General features: G+C 37.3%; 1 protein-coding gene across 1 annotated transcript in view; it reads right to left on the reverse strand.

Moving 5' to 3' along the window:
• The window catches only part of MMADHC (metabolism of cobalamin associated D), a 49383-nt gene that overhangs the window by 26448 nt on the left and 1878 nt on the right, over nt 1-21057 (reverse strand). The window contains exon 3 of the mRNA XM_045782128.2: nt 17766-17910. Coding sequence (XP_045638084.2) covers nt 17766-17910 — 145 coding nt within the window. The remainder of the gene's footprint in view (nt 1-17765; nt 17911-21057) is intronic.

Raw genomic sequence — 21057 nt, forward strand, 5'->3', positions numbered from 1 at the left:
AAAGAAAAAATAAAAAAATTAGAATAGGTAAAAGAACTCAGCAGCATCATCAAATATAGTAACATTCACATTATAGAGATTTCAAAAGGGGCAGTGACAAAGAAAGGGGGCAGAAAATTTATTTGAAGAAATAACAGCTGAAAACTTCCCAAACCTGAAGCAGGAAATACATATCTAGATCCAGGAGACACAGAGAGCCACCAACAAAACCAACCCAAAGAGGTACACACTAAGACACATAATCCTTAAAATGGAAAACGGAGTGAAAAGACAGAATTTTTAAAGCAGTAAGAGAAAACAGAGCAATCACATACAAGGGAAATCCCATAAAGCTATCATTTGATTTCTAAGAGGAAACACTGCAGGCCAGAAGGGAGTGGCATGATATATATTCAGACTGCTGAAAAGAAAAAAACCTGCAACCAAGAATACTCTATCCAGCACGGCTATCATTCAGAACAGAAGGAGTGATAAAAATTTTCCAAGCAAATAAAAAGAGTTCATCATCATTAAACCAGCCTTACAAGTAACATTAAAGGGAATTCTTTGAGTGGAAAGGAAAGGCCATGACAAAGAAAAGTAGGGAAAAAATCTTACAGATAAATACAAACATAATAAAAGTAACAGATTAATTACTTACAAAACCAGTATGGAGGTTAACACACAAAAGCAGTAATATCAATTTTATCTGTAAAAATCAGCAGAAAGAATCAGAAAATAAAAGGAGGTCAAGTATGACATCATATACACAAAATGTGGGGGCAGGTAAAAACTTTTTCTGCTTTTAGAATGGATTCAAACAAAAACGACCATCAATTTCATATAGATTGCTATACACATAAGGTATTATATATGAACCTAACGGTAACCACAAATCAAACACATATAATAGATAAGCTTGGATTTCTCTTTATTTTTTGCACATCACTAAAGAAACCCAAAAACGGCAAGAGATCAAAGAGAAGGAACAGAGGAGAACTACAAAAACAATCATAAAACAAGTAACAAAATGGTAATAAGTACCTACCAATCAATAATAACTTTGAATGTAAATGAACTAAATGCTTCAATCAAATCAATAGGGCATGACTGAATGGATTCAACAGTAAGACCCACCTATATGCTGCCTAAAGAGACTTGCTTCGGATCTAAAGACACATCCAGATTGAAAATGAAGGGATGGAAAATCATTACCATGCAAACGGAAGTGAAAAGAAAGCTGCCGTAGCAATACTTACATCAGACCAAAAGACTTAAAGACTCTAAAAAGACACAGAAGGACACTATATAACAATAAATGGAACAATCTGACAAGAGGATATAACAATTGTAAATACTTTGGCATCCAACATGAGATCACCTGTATACATAAAATAACTATTAACAGACATGGAAGTTGACAGTAGTACAATAGTAGAGGACTTTAACACCCCACTTACATCAATGGATAGATCATCCAGACAAAAATCAAGAAGGAGACACTGTTTTTGAATGACACAATGGGAAAGATGGACCTAACTTATATTCAGAACATTCCATCAAAACCAGCAGATCCCAGGACCTTTTCAGGTGCACATGGTACATTCTCCAGAACAGATCATATGTTAGGTAACAGAACAAGTCTCAAATTCAAAATGACTGAAGTCATATCATGCATCTTTTCTGACTACAAAAGTACAAAACTGGAAATGAATGACAGGAAGAAATCTGAAAAGAACATAAACACAATCAGGCTAAATAACGTGTTACTAAACACCGAATGCACCTACCAAAATATCAAAGAAGAAAAAAATACATGGAGACAAATAAAAATGAAAACACAATGGTCCAGAATCTTTGGAATGTGGCCATAGCTTTTGTAAAAGGGAAGATTATAGCAATACAAGCACATCTCAAGAAGCAAGAAAAATCTCTAATAAAAGGCCTACCCTTAAATCTAAAGGAGCTAGAAAAGAAAAACGTGCAAAGCCAAGAGAACAAAGGAAATAAGAGCAGAAATAAATAAAATGGAGACCAAAAAAAAAAAAAAAAAGACAACCCACACCTGGACAAAGAAAACATGACCTAGTTCTTTGAAAAGATCAACAAAATTGATCAACTTTTACCCTGATCAAAGAAGGGAGAGAAAACTCAAGTAAATAAAACCATTAATAAAAGAGGAGAAATAACAATAAACATTACAAATATACAAAAGTTAGATAATATTATGTAAAATTATATGCCAAAAGAATGGAGAACGTAGCAGGAATAAATTCCTAGAAACATGTAACTTTCCAAAACTGAATCATGAACAGAAAATTTAAACAGACCAGTTACCAGCAATGACATTGAATTAGTACTAAAAAAATTTCTAACAAATGAAAATCTAGGATCAGGTGTCTTCACAGGTGAATTCTACCAAACATATGAAGAATTAATACTTACTGTTCTTGACACTTCCAAATACCAGCATTACCCTAATACCAAAAGCAGATGAAGACACTACAAAAAAAGTATGCACCAATATCTCAGATGACAATAGATCCAAAGATCCTGAACAAAATACTATCAAAACAAATACAAATATACATTAAGAAAACCACTCATGGGGTGCTTGGGCGGCTCACTCGGTTAAGGATCTGACTCAATTTCAGCTCAGGTCATGATCTCAGGGTTACCAGATCAAGCCCTGCGTCTGGCTCTGCATTTAAAGTGGAACTTGCTTAAGATTCTCTTTTGGGGTACCTGGATGGCTCAGTTGGTTAAGCATCTGCCTTTGGCTCAAGTCGTGACCTCTGGGTGCTGGGATCAAGTCCCACACTGGGCTTCCTGCTCAGTAGGGAGTCTGCTTCTCCCTCTCAGTCTGTCTCTCCCCCTCCACCAAACCTCTGTGTTCTCTAATAAGTAAAATCTTAAAAAAAAAAAAAAAAAAAAATCCTTCTCTCCCTCCCCTACCCCTGCTTGCACGCTCTTGCTCTCTCTCACAAATTAAAAAAAAAAAAAAAAAAGAAAGAAATCATACACAATGACCAAGTGTGATTTATTCCAGGTACACAAGGGTGGTTCAGTATATACAAATCAAAGTGATACATTAAAGAGAAAGGACAAAAACCATATGATCATCTGAACAGACGCAAAAAAGCATTTGAAAGAGTACAACATTCTTCATGATGAAAACTCTCAACACAGTAGTTTCAGAGGGAACACATCTCAACATAACAAAAGCTATTTGTGAAAAATCTACAGCTAACTTCATTCTCAATGGTGAAAAACAGAACTTTCCCTCTAAAATCAAGAATAGGATGAGGATGTCCACTCTCAACAGTTTTCTTCAACATTATACTGGAAGACCTAGCCAGGGCAATCAAACAAGAAAAAGAAAAGGTATCCAAACTAGCAAAGAAGATGTAAGATTTCCACTTATTTGTAGCTGACATAATACCACATACAGAAAACCCTAAAGACTCTACCAAAAAGTACTAAAACTGATAATTCAGACACGTTGCAGAACAGAAAATTAATATAGGGAAATCTGTTGCATTTTTGTAACACTAATAATGAAGTAGCAGAAAGAGAAATTAAGAAAACAATCCTATTTACAATTGCACCGGAAAGAAAAAAATACCTAGAAAAAAATATTAGGAATAAGCTAAGAAAGACCCGTACTCCAAAAACTATAATGAACACTGATGAAAGAAATTGAGGATACCACAAATAAACAGAAAGATATATGATGTGCATGAACTGGCAGAGTCAATACTGTAAAAACTCCCTAATATCCAAAGCAATCCACAGATGTAATGCAATCCTCAAACTACTAACAGAATTTTTCACAGAACTTAAGAAAAAAAATCCTAAAATATGGAACCAAAAAGAATCTGAGTAGAAAAAGCAATCTTCAGAAGGACGTACAAAGCCTGAGGTAGCACAGTCTCAGAATTCGAGATATGCTAGAAAGCTGTAGCAATCAAGACAGTATGGCAGTGGCAAAAAAAAAAAAAAAAGACACGTAGATCACTGCAAGAGTAGAGAGCACAGAATTAAACCCACACTTACATGGGCAATTAACATATGACTAAACAGGCAAGAATATACAATGGGGAGGGGCACCTGGGTGGCTCAGTCAGATAACCATCTGCCATCAGATGAGGACCTAATCCCAGGGTCCTGGTATCCAGAACCACATCAGGCTCCCAGTTCACTGGGGAGTCTGCACCTTCCTTCCCCTCTGCCCCCCACTTGTGCTCTCTCTCTCTCTCTCATTCTCACTCTCTCAGATAAATAAAATCTTTTTTAAAGACAGGGAAGAGACAGTATCTTCAGCAAAGGGTGCTGGAAAACTGGACAGCTACATGCAAAAAAATGAAACTGGACCACTTTCTTATACCATACGCAGAAACAATGTCTAAATGGATTAAAGACATCAATGTGAGACCTGAAACCATAAAACTCCCAGAAGAAAACATAGGCAGTAATGTCTCTAACATCAGTTGTAGAAACATTTTTCTATGTATGTGTCCTAAGGCAAGGGAAACAAAAGCAAAATTGAACTACTGCGACTACACCAAAATAAAAAGCTTTGAGAGAGAAACAAACCATCAACAAAGCAAAAAGACAACCTACTGAATGGGAGAAGATATTTGCAAGTGATATATCCAACAAAAGGTTAATATCCAAAATATATAAAGAACTCAATACAATTCAACACCAAAAAAACTTCAAATGAATACAATTAAAACAGGGCAGAGGACCTGAATAGACATCTTCCCACAGATACATACAGATGGGCAACAGACACATGAAGAGATGCTCAACACCACTAGTCATCAGGGAAAGTAAAATGAAAACACAGTGAGATATCACATTATACCTGTCAGAATGGCTAAAATCAGAAACACAAGAAACAAGCAGCACTGGCAAGGATGTGGAGGAAAAGGAACCTTCATGCACTGTTGGTGGGAATGCAAACTGGTATAGCCACCGTGCAAAACACTAGAGATGTTCCTCAAAAACTAAAAATAGAATTACCAAATGATCCAGTAATTTAACCACTGGGTAGTGAACACCCCTCCCCACAAAAAAACACCCCAAAGCCTAATTTGAAAGGATACAGACACCCTTCTGTTTCCTGCAACATTATTTATAATAGCCAAGATATGGAAGCAACCCAAGTGTCCATCCATAGATGAACAGATAAAAGGAGGTGTGGTGTATATCTACAATAGAGTATTACTCAGCCCGAAAAAGGAATGAGATCTTACCATTTGCAACAACATGGATTGACCGAGAGGGTATAATCCTAAGTGAAATCAGTCAGAGAAAGACAACTACCATAGGACTTCACTCAGGTGTGAAATTTAAGAAACAACACAAATGAACAAAAAAAATCCCCAGACTCATAAGTACAAAGAACCAGTGGTTGCCAGGGGGTAGGCTGTTGGGCCTCTGGGTGAAAGAGATAAAGGGTTTAAGGGTATCCTTATCTTGAGGAGCACTGAGAAATACAGAGAACTGATGAATCATCATAGTGTCCACTTGACACTAATAGAACACTGTTGACTATACTTAAGTAAAAAAAAAAAAAAAGAACAAAGTTATTTTAAATAGTATGAATTCTGTATCTAATATCACACAATCTAAATGTAAATGCCAGAGACTGAAGCAGTTCAAACAGAGTTAAATCACTGGTATAGGCAAAAGGAAGACTGTTTTGGCACTGAGGAAATAAGCTGGGAGAGAGACGGGAAACTGGTTTTTTGGTTTTTTTTCTTTTTTTTGCAGTAACTAAGTTATAGTAATAAGGTTTGTCCTATACTAAGCCCGAGTGAGTTCAAATATCTTTGCAGAGTCCAGTGGTCACTCATGGGAAATAAATTAACTCTCCTGGGACACTGGGGTATGAATTAGTGACCTGGAAGAGGCAATTCATCTCAAATGGATGAGCACTTGGCTTTTAGATTGCTCTCTACTCATAGTTCCCTTAGAATCAAACACAGGTCAACCTGCAGTGTGTGTTGTTTTATGCACCTAAGCCCAAAGCTCTACACCGATTCAGGACAATAATGTCCTCATGTGGCAAAAATTGTTTCAGCATATTGCAGAAAACCTGAACGCTGTTCAAAGAGCCTACAGTGGAAGGGCGTCTGGGTGGCACAGACGTTAAGCATCTGCCTTCGGCTCAGGGCGTGATCCCTGTGTTCTGGGATCAAGCCCCACATCAGGCTTCTCTGCTAGGAGCCTGCTTCTTCCTCTCCCAGTCCCCCTGCTTGTGTTCTCTCTCACGCTGGCTGTCTCTTTCTGTCAAATAAATAAATAAATAAAATCTTTAAAAAAAAAAAGGTCTACAATGGAGATACAACAAAGGTTAAAATTGAGACCATCGAAAGCTTTACATACTTCATTATGGAAATTTTGTTTATATCAGTTAATGCAAACTCCTCCAAGCAAATTAGAGGTGTGGCAATAAAGTGAAAAAGATGTGATATACAATCTAGGGCTAAGAGAACTCCTAGCCCATTTCTCAAATTAATCCTGATTTCCATTTTAAAATTAAGTTCATTTTCACTGGCAAGTTAAAGACTCTGGATGTTGAGGACAGCCTTTACCTGTTGGCCTTTCCACTATGCCCCTCCATCTCACAGTGCAGAATAAGCTAACGCTAATAATGACTGTCCTTTCACATACACACAAATACACATTGTGTATGGGGGGGGTGGAGAAGCAAGCTTCTGTATACCTTGGGAACAGACAAACTTCTCACAGAAGAGCAAAATAGGTGTCTCACACACACACACACACACACACACACACACACACACACACACGTTTATGTAATTTAAAATACTACATTCAAAGGTATCCATGTGAACATCTCAAATGGAAAAGAACCCCTAATTTTACACTTGGGATTTTGCCAACTTCATCCAACCCTCTGCTTCTAGATGTTTCAAATGATAGGCTGCAGTGATACATTTGACCAACAGATGTCACCATCTAATTGCCCAGAAATTCCTCAAATTTGGGGCTTGGACTTTACAAAGAATTTGGACCTTCTGATTTTGTAAAGAACGTCCTACCTTATCACTCCTGCCACTTTCAAATTTAAACTATTCTGTCAGAGAGAGAGGTTTTCATACATTGATAATGACTTGGTTGGTCCCTCATGCTATTACCCAGATGCCATTATTTGGTCTATGAAGCTAATTATTTTAACCTATAATAGAAAATGAGTCTCCCGTGTAGTAAGTCAAAGTGTTCAATAGTCATAGAGGTCTTTTTCTTCCGTTTTTTAAATTGTGAGTTTCTGTGAAAGTATCAGTTTGTCTAATGCAGGCTAATCATGGCTTGAATTATGATAGGGAGAAGGACTCCTAGCTATTAATACTTAAAGAAAGGGGCAGCAATGAGACCAGGTGTAGGTGGTCAATATCATCCTCACCAGCAAGACAATCAAAGAATCCTGGAGTAACCAGGGAATGCTGGGTTTAGCCAAAAGGTCTGATATATGTATGGTCTCAGGTTTCAAATTAATTTCCAGTTGTTAAGCACTTTCTTGCTGCCTCCTGACTCCATGAAAAGAGGCTATGTCTCTGAAATATTATCAAAGTCAAAAGTCAATAGAAGTTAACTACTGGGTTTTGGAAATGTAGTAATGTATTACAGATTTAGGGTCATTAAAAATATACAATACTATGTGAAATACGGAAAAAATGCATTAAAAATGAACCGATTGGATTTTTTCATATTACTCTGCAGTATTTGGGACAAGGCATTGATGATCCAAAGTGTCTATGAATCATAAAAGAAAAATTTAAATCTGTAATTATTTTAATATTAAGAATTTATATTCGAATTTTTTGAAAAGTAAGGTATGTGGGAATAGACACATTCATTAAACTTTAAGGTCATAGTAAGTTAACAGACCCTTAAGTTATAAAACAATTTAGAGCCTTGCGGGTAAGAAAAGAAAAAGGCACAGAGATATTGATGCATCTTGGGTCTTCGAAATCATCCAGTCCTACCTTTTATTTTTTAGATGAGAAAACTCAAGCCTTTAGAGTCTTAAGTGATTTGACCAGGTCAGACTAGAATTCCCATTTGCTGGGTCTTTGTTGAACTATTTCTCTAATTGGCAATTTCTGATAACTCAGCCGGGTGGTTTTGAAATTAACATTTTTTTCTATAAAAAAGAATTTTCAAGTATGGGATGAGCTTTTATAAAATTAATTTTTCTTACACGATCATCTATTTTTAATGCAATCTTAATTAGGAACCCTCCCCCTTCTCACAGAGGAAACTAAGTTGTTCACAATACCTGTACTTTGAGCAGCTCTGCTTCATTTATCCTATCAGTGATGATAGAAATGGTAAGTTCTGACTATAACGGTGCTGCTAGAAGTAATAGAGAAAGAAAGGCCAATACTGTTGATGTTAATAAACACTGGATTTGCTCAATGTTTACGCTTTATAATTATACAAGTAGGGTTATAAGAAAGCACCTTTATTGTTGAAATTCCTTTCTCAACAATGTTATGATCTGAGAATTCCTAGCTTTTCCATTGACGTGTCTTGTAGAGCATGCAAGATCTCTTAGGAATGCAACTATCATATTATACCAAAAGGGACAACTGAGATTTTGAGGGCTATTAATTTGATCTTGACCCATAATTTCAAGCATTGTTATACGTGGTAAGATATATTTATTAAAACAGGTTACAGCACACCCTTTGCTAGTTACAATCATTGCCGGCTAGCACTATATAGCTACAAAAATCATGCAATAGTTTTAAAATTTTGTTAATTCCCTTTGCTTTTTAAATAATTGGCCCCAATATATGTGTCCTCTGACTGAATTAATAAAGTTTGAATTTTTATGCTGATGCCCTGTATGTCTGCTCCAATTCATGGAGCTTACTACACATGTCTAGTCTTTGCAGGAGACCAAATTTGAGGTGGCCCATAAGAGGCAGTTCAGATTTGAATAATGAGAAGAGAATATTCCAGGCCCTAGGAATGTTCTGCGAAGGACACATAGCTGTGAGTGCACTGCACTGCCCAGAACATCCTCGACATGCAAGGGGGGGAAGATGAGGCTAACAAAATAGGCTGGGGCTGGACTGAAAGGATTTTCTGTCCCAGAATGACCAGTTTGCACTACATGCGATAGCACTAATCACTGAAGGTTGTTGAGTAGGAGAATAATTCCATAAACTCAAGTTTGAGACGATAAATCTGCTGGCATGGGGCATAAACCGTAGGAGAGAAGTGTGAGAGGACTGCTACTGTAATGGAGAAGATCAAAGGTAAGAGAGACCTGAATTAGGGCAGTAGCTGTTAAAAATGAGATAAGTCTTCCAAAGGTAGAATTAAAAGAAGGTGGTGGCTGACTGCTCCCTTGCTTTGCTCCCACATCCGCCCAACGTCTAGCAATCCAAACAAATGATAGCAGTTTTCAGCCTGGATGAACTATGATATACTATTAACAATAATACTAATAGCAACCACATTTCCATGGTGCTTACTGTGTGCCCAGTACTTGCCTAAGTGCTTTACATGTAATAATTCATTTAGTCTTCATAATAACCCCATGAAATCAGTAGGATTATTTCCATTGCACAGATAGGAAACCTGGAGCTAAGAGAGGTTAGAGGATGTGTTCAGTCATAGGATCATGAGGGACAGCCAGGAATGGAACACCAGTGATCTGGTCCCAGAGTCTAATGCCTCTCCTGCTGGTCCCTTTAGCAAGTACTCCTTTGTGGGTTATAGCCATTTTAACTTTAAAGGTGTTGGAGTGGAAATGGTGGTGAATATTCAAATGGGCACATCTAGCTGGGAAAGGAGGTGGGAATCTAGAATTCAGAGAACAGTCAGTATTGAGGAGACAGTACTGAACACTAGGTGTACCTCACTCAACTAACCCGAATCCTTGAAACTCTCCATTACTGAATTTGAGATTAGAATTTAACCCACTGATCTTCCCTACTCCAGGGGTGGGGACCTGATGGGGTTGGTCGTGAGACAGTAAAGATTTTCAGCCCATTGGAAATAGTGCCCACAGACTTCCTCACCAGAGGTCGCAGGACTAAGAGTCTGCTTATCTTTTGTTCTGTCACACTGTAGTTCTAAGAATCTGCTACTGGATCGAGTACTAGATTCATTTCCATTTGGTTCTAGGAAATCAGGTGGCTCATGGTAGTTTCATGCTCATTTTAAAAATTCCAACCTGTTTTAGGCTTCTGAAAACCTCAAACATCATGCCATGAAATACTGAGTTCAGGTAGCTAGACACTCACGGGGAAATCAAACACCTGTGTAGCATCATGGCTTAAAAAAAAAGGAGCTTTGCAAAACACCTGAGCTTGGATCTTAGTCCTGCCACTCATCAGCTTTCCATTCTGGACAAGTTACTTTCTGTCTCTAATAACACCCATCTAAGTAAGGCAAAGACTGTAAGGTGTAGAGAAATGACATACATGAGTCATTTGTTAAATTTCCTACAAAAAAGGTCAGTAAATTTTAGCTGCTATTATCTGATCTCTAAAGATGTACAACTTTGTGGACGTATAGGCAGTAAAAATTATCCCCAAAATGTATTTCCTTAAAAATACAATACAACCACTTCAAGAGATGTGTGACAGAACATTCTAGTACTTAATCTAACCGCAACTTTGGAGAGGGAAAAATCATACCATCACAACCATTTCAGGACATCCAAAACAAATAAGCGAAATACCCCTACCAGCGGTTAATACACAGAGAGCCTGTGAACTGGGTAATCATGGAATTCACTGCTTTAGATTCATTCAGCCATTACATGCCCAGAGACATTGGTCAGAAATTGTTTATTGGCATTTTACATAGTTTTCCTTTAGTTAGGTGGACAGCACTTCTAAACTCAACACAGAAATGCCGGATCCAACAGAATTCTATGTCAAACACTGAAGAAGATGTATACATACAGGTACTGTAAGAAAAACAGAGATTTGAAAAGTGTCCATATTTATAGTGACAGACACTGTGCGTTTGTGTAGCCAAGTCTTAAAAAAATCCAACCTGAGGCAAAACAGTTCTTTGTGGAGATTTTGCTAGGTCATAGTAAAGGTCAGACCATTCACGTGTAATGTGATGACTCTGTTTATAGGTAAGGGATAGAATTAACAGTTTTTTGCACAGACGTTTTCTGTTGGGATTTACAGAAGTATCTCATTTAATATTCACAAAACCAGTACGGGGTAAGTGATCCTATCTCCAATTCATGAGAAGGAAATCAAACTCAGGGAAAAAAAAAAAAAAAAAAGAAGTAGAGGAAGAATTAAGGCCACAAAGTTTTTAAGTAATGGACTAGGAACCCAACCCCAGGTGTTTTTTTTTTTTTTTTAAAGATTTTATTTATTTATTTAACAGAGACAGCCAGCGAGAGAGGGAACACAAGCAGGGGGAGTGGGAGAGGAAGAAGCTCCTCACAGTGGAGGAGCCTGATGTGGAGCTCGATCCCATAACGCTGGGATCATGCCCTGAGCCGAAGGCAGGCACTTAACCGCTGTGCCACCCAGGCGCCCCACCCCAGGTGTTTTTATATGAAAGTTCCTACCTTTCATACTGCCTTGCCTTATGAAACTCACTGGTCAAGCTTCTCACTTTTGGAAATAGCTTTTGTATGTTTTATTGGAAGGAAGGGCTGTTGATGAGGGGCAGTGATTTAAATGTCATTTAAAGTGATTTGAGGGGCGATTATTTTTAGGTCATACATGGAAAGACATGACATTACAAGATTATATGGCAGGCTGTTCAGAGTATATTCTGCTGCCTTTGGAAACTTCAAGTTCCAGAAGCCATTGTGTTCTTGTTTTAGGAAAAGATCACTATTTTCAGACGCACTAATAAAATGCAGATGAAAGTAAAATCCTTAATAATATTGCAACCCCTGGCACGATCCCTGAATAGTGGCATATCTTTATCCCATATAATTCATATATTGAATATGAATCCACATAGGCAAATACTTATATGGTTTAGTGGAGATCAAGAATGTTAATCAATACCTTAACCAGAATTTTTGCTATTTACAAATTGATCATAGGAATGAATTAGAAAGAAACATATAGAGGGTCGTCTTAATAGGCCTGAATGGCTCTGTTTGCCCTCGAAACAAAATAAACAAACAAAAAAAAGATTACCAACGTTTACATCCATGTGTCCAAACACATGCAAATATGCACCAGTGTGATTTATTCCTATTACTCTATTACTTAATAATATTTGGATGGTTAGAGTTACTATGAGATTCTTGTAATCTGTTGTAATTCTGCATTTCTTTATCATATCTTAGCTAGTATTCAAACTAGACTTTTAAAGTTTGGAAGCAGCAACCTTGTTGTTTTAAGTTAGATATTCATCGCTACATCGAAGAAATATATTTCAAGGTTTTTTTTGGATTTTTTGGTTTTTTTTCATGCCATGGGCCTCTTTTCAGAAGAATGGTTTTAAATGCATAAGTACATATATTAAAAAGTTGATTATTTTTAAATACATACATTGAAATATTTTTAAAAGTTGTGACAGAATATAGGTGCTGCTTATGAAGGTTTAGTATTGCAAGATCTGTAATTCTGAAGTATTGACAGTAAAACGGTATTGATATATTGGCAACAACCACACAGACGGTCCCCAACTTACCGTGATTCACCTTAGGATTTTTCGAGCTGACTATGGTGCAAGAGCAATAGGCATTCCGTAGAGACCCCACTTCGAATTTTGAACTTGGATCTTTCCCTCGGCTAGGGATATGCAGTACAATCCTCTCTCATGATGCTGGGCGGTGGCAGTGAGCCCCAGCTCCCATCTGGCCACCTGATCACGAGCACAACCGATACACTTAAAACCACTCTGTACCCACACGACCTTTCTGTTTCACTTTCAGACAGCATTCAATCAATCACATGAGATATGCAACACTTCATTATGCAACAGGCTTTGTGGGAAGATGATTTTGCCCAACTGTGGGATAACGTAGGTGTTCAGAGCACATTTAAGGTAGGCGAGGCTAAGCTATGAAGTTGGGCAGGTTAGGTGTGTTAAGTGCACTTTCAATTTATGCTATGTTCAACTAACAACGGATTGTCTGGACATAATGCCATCGTAAGTCAAGGAAGGTCTTTAATGTGATAGGAAAAATCTGTTTTCTGTTGGCGCCAAGTCCCAGGAACTGCTAGTCGCACTGGATGTGTTGCCTACATTCACAATGAAGAGACATGCTAAATTTCAGTGGAATGTTAGTGAAAAGATAAATTAATTTTTTCCACCCAAGTTTGTTCTCTGTGTGGACCCCTCATTCAGAAAGCCTGTGAGCAATAGGTTTTCTAAAAGTTTGTATCAGCAATGATTGTTTGCTGTTATCGCATGCTTTGGGGCTTCTACTACAGTATCCTCATAATATTTGAAGTAGACTAAACTTTTTTAACGAACGAGTGGATACACCTTTTTTGTCTAACATGGTGGGAGGCTTATTTCTTAGGCATGTAACACTAAGGCAGGTGGCTCTCCTCCATAACGTAATTCAAGGGCCCAGATTTCTTCCATCTGCATCTGCATTCTCATCTAGGGCTGTTGTCTAAATTCTGCGGATGGAAGGGGAGGAGGGTGTGAAAGCAGCACTCCAGCTTCTTAAAAAGCTTTGGTCCAGAGCTGAAACACACCACCATCACCCACGTCTCCTTTGGCAAGAATTGGTCACATGGCCCCATCTGGGCATCACTTCCTGGTAACAATTCCATACAATGGCATGGCGAGCATAAAATTGGGGTGGATAGTTAGCTGCATCGACCACAATCAAGTTCTCTCTTACAGCTTTTACATGGTAGAGCTGGGGAAAGTCTTCCTGATACTGGACCACCCTTCACATTCCTGAGATGAATCCCAGGTGGGTTTGGTGGGTGGTGGTTTTTTTAAATGGCTGAGCTGGATGAGAGGAAAAACAAACAAAAGCACCTGGCAGGTCTTGCTCTGCGAATGGAAGCACCTATGCTGCAAACCTACGAGTCATTTTTCAAGTGTCCTTCTCTTTCCTCCTCAAAGGTGCTGTCAGCTACAGCTTCTTGTTTATTTTACCTTCTAAATACTACTTAAATCCGACTGTCCCTGCCAAAGCCTCACTTCAGATCCGCATCGACTCTTTCCCGGATGACTTCTACAGTAGCCTTTCAACTGAACATTGGGCCTACGGGTTTTCCCTCTTCCAAGGTCACCTTCCCTACCAAGGTCACCTGTCAAATTTTGAAAACTTCACACCCCCATAAGTAAACAAACTGAACACCCATCTCAACACTTTGACTTCTTTTTAAGTTATATATGCTTACTCTTTCACAATATGTTTGTCCTAAAATGGTATGATTTTCAAATGGAGAGATTAAAACATAAATATAAACTGAAGTTTTACCATGATCTTCTCCATCCAGTGGATTACTTGATACACACCTGTATCAGTCTGAGTTCTGTCGGGGTAAGAGACGCTACAATATTACAGGGCTAAGGGGTTAACACAACAAATTACAGCTTACCTGGATGAGGCAGAAGCTGGGAAGTGAAGGTCTGTCTGCAAGGGGGTAGTCAGAGGGTCGGAGGAACAGTCACTGCCTCAACTGGAAGCACAAAACCTGAGGTTTACAGGAGTCTGAGAAGCAACAGGCCGGACCACAGGAGGACCGTGAAATGGGAGCTCCCCCACGGGTCTCCAGAAACAGCTATGTAGGACTCTCCCCGTGACTCCCACAACCTTCTGAGTATAAGGAACTGCGTTTCACCTGTGCTTGCTAAAGCGCCGCAAGGTCCTCTCATCAGAAAGCTAATGCACAACCACTGGGAAGGCACTTAAAGGGAAATCTACTTCCCAGCCTTAGGAGAGATGAGACGTGGTGGTGCCAGTTGACAAGCATTCCAATACAACATACTTGGAATATGGCCACCTCGGGTTGGAGACAGATACTCCCATCTGGACTGATTTTTCTAAAATGCACCAGATTTTGTCTTACTCAAAATCCTTCCATAGCTTTTTTTTGCCTCCAGCAGTTTTTTGTTTTTTGCTTCCAGTTTTTAATCATTTTAGCTTTGCAAATTTTTATTTGCATACTTACATGAGAGCACAAATGAAAAATAATTCTTATTGTAAGCTTTGGCTGAACAATGGTAGAGCGTTGGAAGCCTCTCCTATACCCTTATTGTCCTTCACAGTTTTCCCTTCGTAGGGAAATATCCGGAGCCCCATAGAATTTCTTTAGAAATCACCACCCTAAATGATGTCATCCAAAGTCACTGGCGTGTTGCATAAGGCCCTCTGTCATCTGCCTCCTGCCTACCTTGCAGTGAATCTTCTAATAGTCTTCAGGCCACCCTGCATGGTAGCATTCCCAATTTAATTATTCATACTTCAAAGCTTTCCCTTGGCATTTCTGCTCTCCTTTACCTGGAATGCTTCTCTACCTTGCGTGTTAGGTATATTTGTATTCACGAATCATCACCACCGCCAGATCATTTTTCCTGACCCTAAGAATCTCCCTCCCTGAGAGCTCAACATTCAGCACAAAGGAAGGCTCCAGAGTGCTTGATGTCATGAGTTGAGGAGGTATGAGTTGAGCTACCTCTGAAAATCCTCCCTAAAACATATATTGTCTCCTATCTCCACTATTCAGTTCTCAATTGGTGAGTAATTAGAATCATATATATATAGTGTAATTTCTTTTTTGGTTTGTTGGTAAGAACCAACACCTCTAAAAATAATGTATAGTTTTACCTCTGCTTGTGTGTGTGTGTGTGTGTGTGTGTGTGTGTGTGTGTGATTTTGTCAAAACCAAGAAGCTTTCTGAAATTTCTCATTCAGATATCTTGCTTTTGCTGGAGAAAATTGAAAATCATTACAAAAATGACAAGACAAGCATTCCATAACTCTGATATTCATAAATTCATACTACAGCATTCTCACACCAGTCAGAATAGCTAGAATCAAGAAGATAAGAAACAAGGTTGGAGAGGATATGGAGAAAAGGGAACCCTTGTGCTCTGTTTGTTGGGAATGTAAACTGGTGGAAACATCATGGAAAACAGATGGAGATTCCTCAAAAAATTTAAAAGAAATACCAAAGAATCCAGAAATTCCAGTGTTAGGTATTTACCCAACAAAAATGAACATAGTAATTCAAAAAGATATATGCACCCCTATGTTTATTGCACCATTATTTACAATAGCCAAGATATGGAAGCACCCTGTTCTTGGACAGATGATGAATAAAAAACATGTGTGTATTGTATACACACACAATGGAATGTTACTTAGCCATTAGGAAAGAATGAAATCTTGCTCTCTGCGGTAACATACATGGACCTTGAGCTATTATGCTCAGTGAAATATGTCTGACAGAGAAGAAGAAATACTAAGTGATTTCACTTAAATGTGGGAACATAACAAATGAACCAAAAAACAAGAAAGCAAAAAGCCAGAAAAGACAGACAGATACGTAGAACAAACTGGTAGTTGCCAGAGGGAAGGGGGGGGGGGGGTGATGGCTAAAGTAATTAAGTGGTTTAAAAGGTACAAACTTTCAGTTATAAAATACACATGTAACGGGGATTAAGAGTACAGCACAGGGAATATAGTCAATAATACTGTAATAAGGTTGTATAGTGACAGATGTAACTACACTTAATCACTTTTCATGCTAAGCACTGTGTAGTGTATAAAATTAATGAATTACTATGTTGTACACTTGAAACTAATGTAACACTGTCAACTATGCTTCAGTAACACAGCCAGTAATTTTGTGGATATAGGCCACGGAAATATTTTCTAGATATTTCTCCTCGGTAAGGCAAAGAAAAGGAAAATTAAAGTATTGAGACTATACTGAAATAAAACGTTTTTGCACAGTGAAGGAAACAACAACAAAAAGAAGGCAACCTACTGAATGGAAAAGATATTTGCAACTGCTGTATCTGATAAGGGGTTAATATCCAAAATATATAAAGAACTTAAACAACTCAACACCAAACCAAACCAAACCAAACCAAAACCCTATGAAAAAATGGTCAGAGGGCAACAGCAAACATATTTCTAAGGAAGACATGTAGTTGGCGGGCACATGAAAAGATAATCAATACCGCTAATCATTAGGGAAAGGCAAATCAAAACCACAATGAAATATCACTTTATACCTGTCAGAACAGCTAAAATAAATATAAGAAATAACAAGTGTTGGCAAGGATGTGGAGAAAAAGAAACTTTCTTGTACTGTTGGTGGGAATGCAAACTGTGCAGACACTGTGCGAAACAGTAGGAGATTTCTTGAAAAATTAAAAAAATTATCAAATGATCCAATTGCAATACTGGGTATTTACCTATAGAAAATGAAAACACACAAAAAAAGATATATACACCCCTATATTTAACACAGCATTATTTATAATACTCAAGATATGGAAGTAATCCAAATATCTATCCACAGATGAATGGATATAGATGTGGTATATATAAACAATGGAATATTACTCAGCCATTAAAAAAATGAAATCTTGCCATCTATAGCAATATGGATGGATGTACAGGGTATAACAGTAAGTGAAATAATTTAGTCAGAGAAAGACAAATACCATATGATTACACTCATGTAGAATATAAGAAAAAAGAGAAAAGGGAGAAACAAAAATAGTCTTTAATACAGAGAATAAACTGGTGGTTGCCAGAAGGGAGGTGGGTGTTTTGCAACAAGTATAAGTAAATCATTATAACTTTTACTTACATATATCTGGAGGTGCAGGGGCCACATGAGACTCATCAGAACCTGAAGATCCTGCAGTTGAAAAGGCTTTGGGATTGACAACCCTTTTAACTAAAGAGCAAAATCCTGGGAGATAGGAAACCAGTCTGGCTCTATTACAGAGCACCTAAGAATAACACAAAAATTAACATTATTTGTTCTGGATATACGTGTTATACCTACACAGACAATCTCTGGCAAATCCTCACACTGCAATGTATCTTTCAAAACCAAATCTTATTCTATTATTGAACAACTACCATGTGACAAACATTATGTATATAATTTAAAAAAATCTATTTAAAAAACAAACAAGTAATAAGTTATTTTGTGTAAAATGGCCTTTCCAATAAAGGCTAGAATCAATAATACCACACTAGAGAGAATAGGAACCTCTAAAAGTTGCCCTATTTGGGAACAACACTAAAAAGGTAGTACAAATAAGATTTTTCTATTGTCTTCAACACCTTTAGTACATAGCTTTGTGCTAAATTTTTTGCTCCTATGTTCATTTCTTGGACTCTGAGGTCAGTTACAACAGGTGAATGTGGAAACATCGTTCACGCAGAAACTTTCAGCAAAATACTTGGGTCAGAGTAATTTGTTTTTTTTATTATTTTTTAAAGATTTACTTGAGAGAGAGTGTGCACGCACACTTGCACATGTGCGCACACACAGGCACACAAAGGGGGAGGGGGCAGAGGGAAAGAAAGAATCTCCAGCAGATTCCCCATGCATAGCTGGATGCAGATCTCAAGACCTTGAGATCAAGACCTAAGTGGAAACCAAGAGTCTGATGCTTAACTGACTGAGCCACCTGGGTGCCCTGTGTCAGAGTGATTTAATGCAGGGGTTGGCAAACTATAGCTGCACACACCCTGCTGTTTTAGTAAATAAAGTTTTACTCTAACATAGCCACACCTATTTATTTATGTATTGTCTGTGGCTGCTTTCCATGCCATAATAGCAGAGTTAAGTAGTTGCACAGAGACTATATGGTATAGAAAGCCTAAAATATTTACTTATCTGTCCCTTCACATTAAAAAACAAAAATGCCAACTCTTGGTTTCTTAGTAGAAAACATGTAAGAACCAATACCATATTATCGTGAAATGCTATTAAAAGATTTGAACCAATAAGAGATCCTTGAGGGAGGAGGGAAAAGATTCAGAAAGAATATAATAGGTTTTGAAGAAATAGCAGAAATTTGCAGAGGAAAGGGCATTTCAATGAGTGACTTTCAGGAACAGATGTATAGTCAAAAAAACTATATTCAAAAGAGTAATAAATTCAGTGAGGGTAGATATTTATGCAGTAAAAAACAGGCTTGAAAGTTAAGTTGTGGGCAATTATAAAAGGCTTTATATTTGACACAGTAAAAGGCTTGTTACGTCAAGACAATAAATCAGAATTTTAATCTGGAGGCAGGAAAGAATAGGTTTTTTAGGAATGTACCACTTAGGGCAGGATGGACTGGAGTGGTATGAAAACTAGTTACTGGGATGCTGAAATAGTCTAGACATTTGATACTTTAGAATCATTCTTTTTCCCTTTCACAAAGTAGTCTGAATTCCAACCCATGTGTTCTTTTTTTCATCATAAGTACAAGAGAATAAACTAACTTGTTGTTCTACCTCTCTGGCATAATTTCTTACTAACTTTACCCACCTTTCCCCTTTCAATTCTTTAGTCACATAAAAATATCTGCAACATTTCCCATATTTCTCTACCTTCTTTTATCCTGCCATAAAATTTCTTCATGCCCTTTTCCCTCTTCTTCCAGGGCTAGTAAATTTCAAGACCTGTCTTCAAGACCTGGATAAATAGAACCTTCTTTATGTATCTCAAAAGTACAAAGCCCCTCTCCAGAGCACTCTGGCCACCTGAAAATTTAAGCATCCTTCCTTGGGTTAGGACCCAACCTGCCTAAAGAGATAAATGTGATAATTATTAGATTTTAACTTACTAGACAAACTCAGACTTTTGGGTGTTTCTATAATTGAAATTTACCTTTACAAATGAAGACATTTACATTTAATAGACTATGCCTCAGGATCTAAAGGCAATATAAAATTTTAAACTCCAAAAATATTTTGGGGAAGGCCTCAAAATAACAAGAGGCTCAATAAGAGATTATCTGAAAGGGGCAATATTAAATAGCAAGTAATCAACAGATGTTAGTTACTGGGGGCTACGTTCTGTTAAGTGCTTTACATGCACTGTTTTACTTATTTCCATAATATACTTCCATATACCATTAAAATTAAAGTATGATTATCAAAATATTTGTGATAATAAATTGCTTCACAAGCAGAAAAGGAAAAGAAAGATTATCCAAATTATTTTAGCAACTTCCTAATATTATTAAGGATTATTTTAGCCTGTGAATGCCAAGGCCACTAGATTCTACTTTAGATTTTTTTCCTTGATGGTAAAGCTTTTAACAAAAGTTATAATGTGAATTTTGTTGCCAATCTAAGAAAATCTAATCATCGAGTTTCATGTTATTTTATTTATTTATATTTCATTTTAATGGCAAAATAAGCCAGTATCTAATTTGTCCACTGAAAGGAATACCTGATGACAATGTTAATGTATTTCAAGTTTCCTTTTTAACCTATAGGATCCTCACATTCTTTACTTGGCAGATTTTATGACACTGGGTCAGCTGATAAATATAAATAAATATGACGGCCAATAAATAACTCAAAAATTGAACAGCCAGTTTATTTTACTATGAGGATAAGTATGATTTTGTATATGATTACTTCAAACCTAGGATTCTAGACTTGGGAAGATGACCAGTTATTAAAATATAATTTTAAAATCCTTATTAGTATAAAAAGAGAAACTGTCTTTTAAGCACTGTTTTAGGACTAAGTCCTGCTTTTGATCATGTGAGCAGAAAATAGTATCTATTCCAAAGACTGAAAACTGGTTATCTAGGAAATTCATCTATATCCATCTAGGAAATTCATTCATATATAATTATAGACATTCTTGTGTGGTCCACACTGTTATAAAAAATTTTGAATTAGATATAAACATTGAGAAATTATAGATTTCACACAAAACGTCCACATTTTCAGCTGTTCTTGAAAACTCAGAAGATCTGGCAGCACTGGATTCATATTCCTAAATGGCATTAGTTAGCAATAAATCACCACAGCTAAGGAAAGGCTGCTCCCACTATATCAGAAATGAAAATTTCGGTTTGTCAGAGTTCCCACCAAGGCATCTTGACTTATCTGTCCAGCTTCCAAAGCATGGACAT

Source organism: Ursus americanus, chromosome 1, assembly GCF_024610735.1.
Source record: "Ursus americanus isolate L20-20 chromosome 1, mUrsAme1.1.p, whole genome shotgun sequence".
In the NCBI taxonomy this organism is placed as follows: Eukaryota; Metazoa; Chordata; class Mammalia; order Carnivora; family Ursidae; genus Ursus; species Ursus americanus.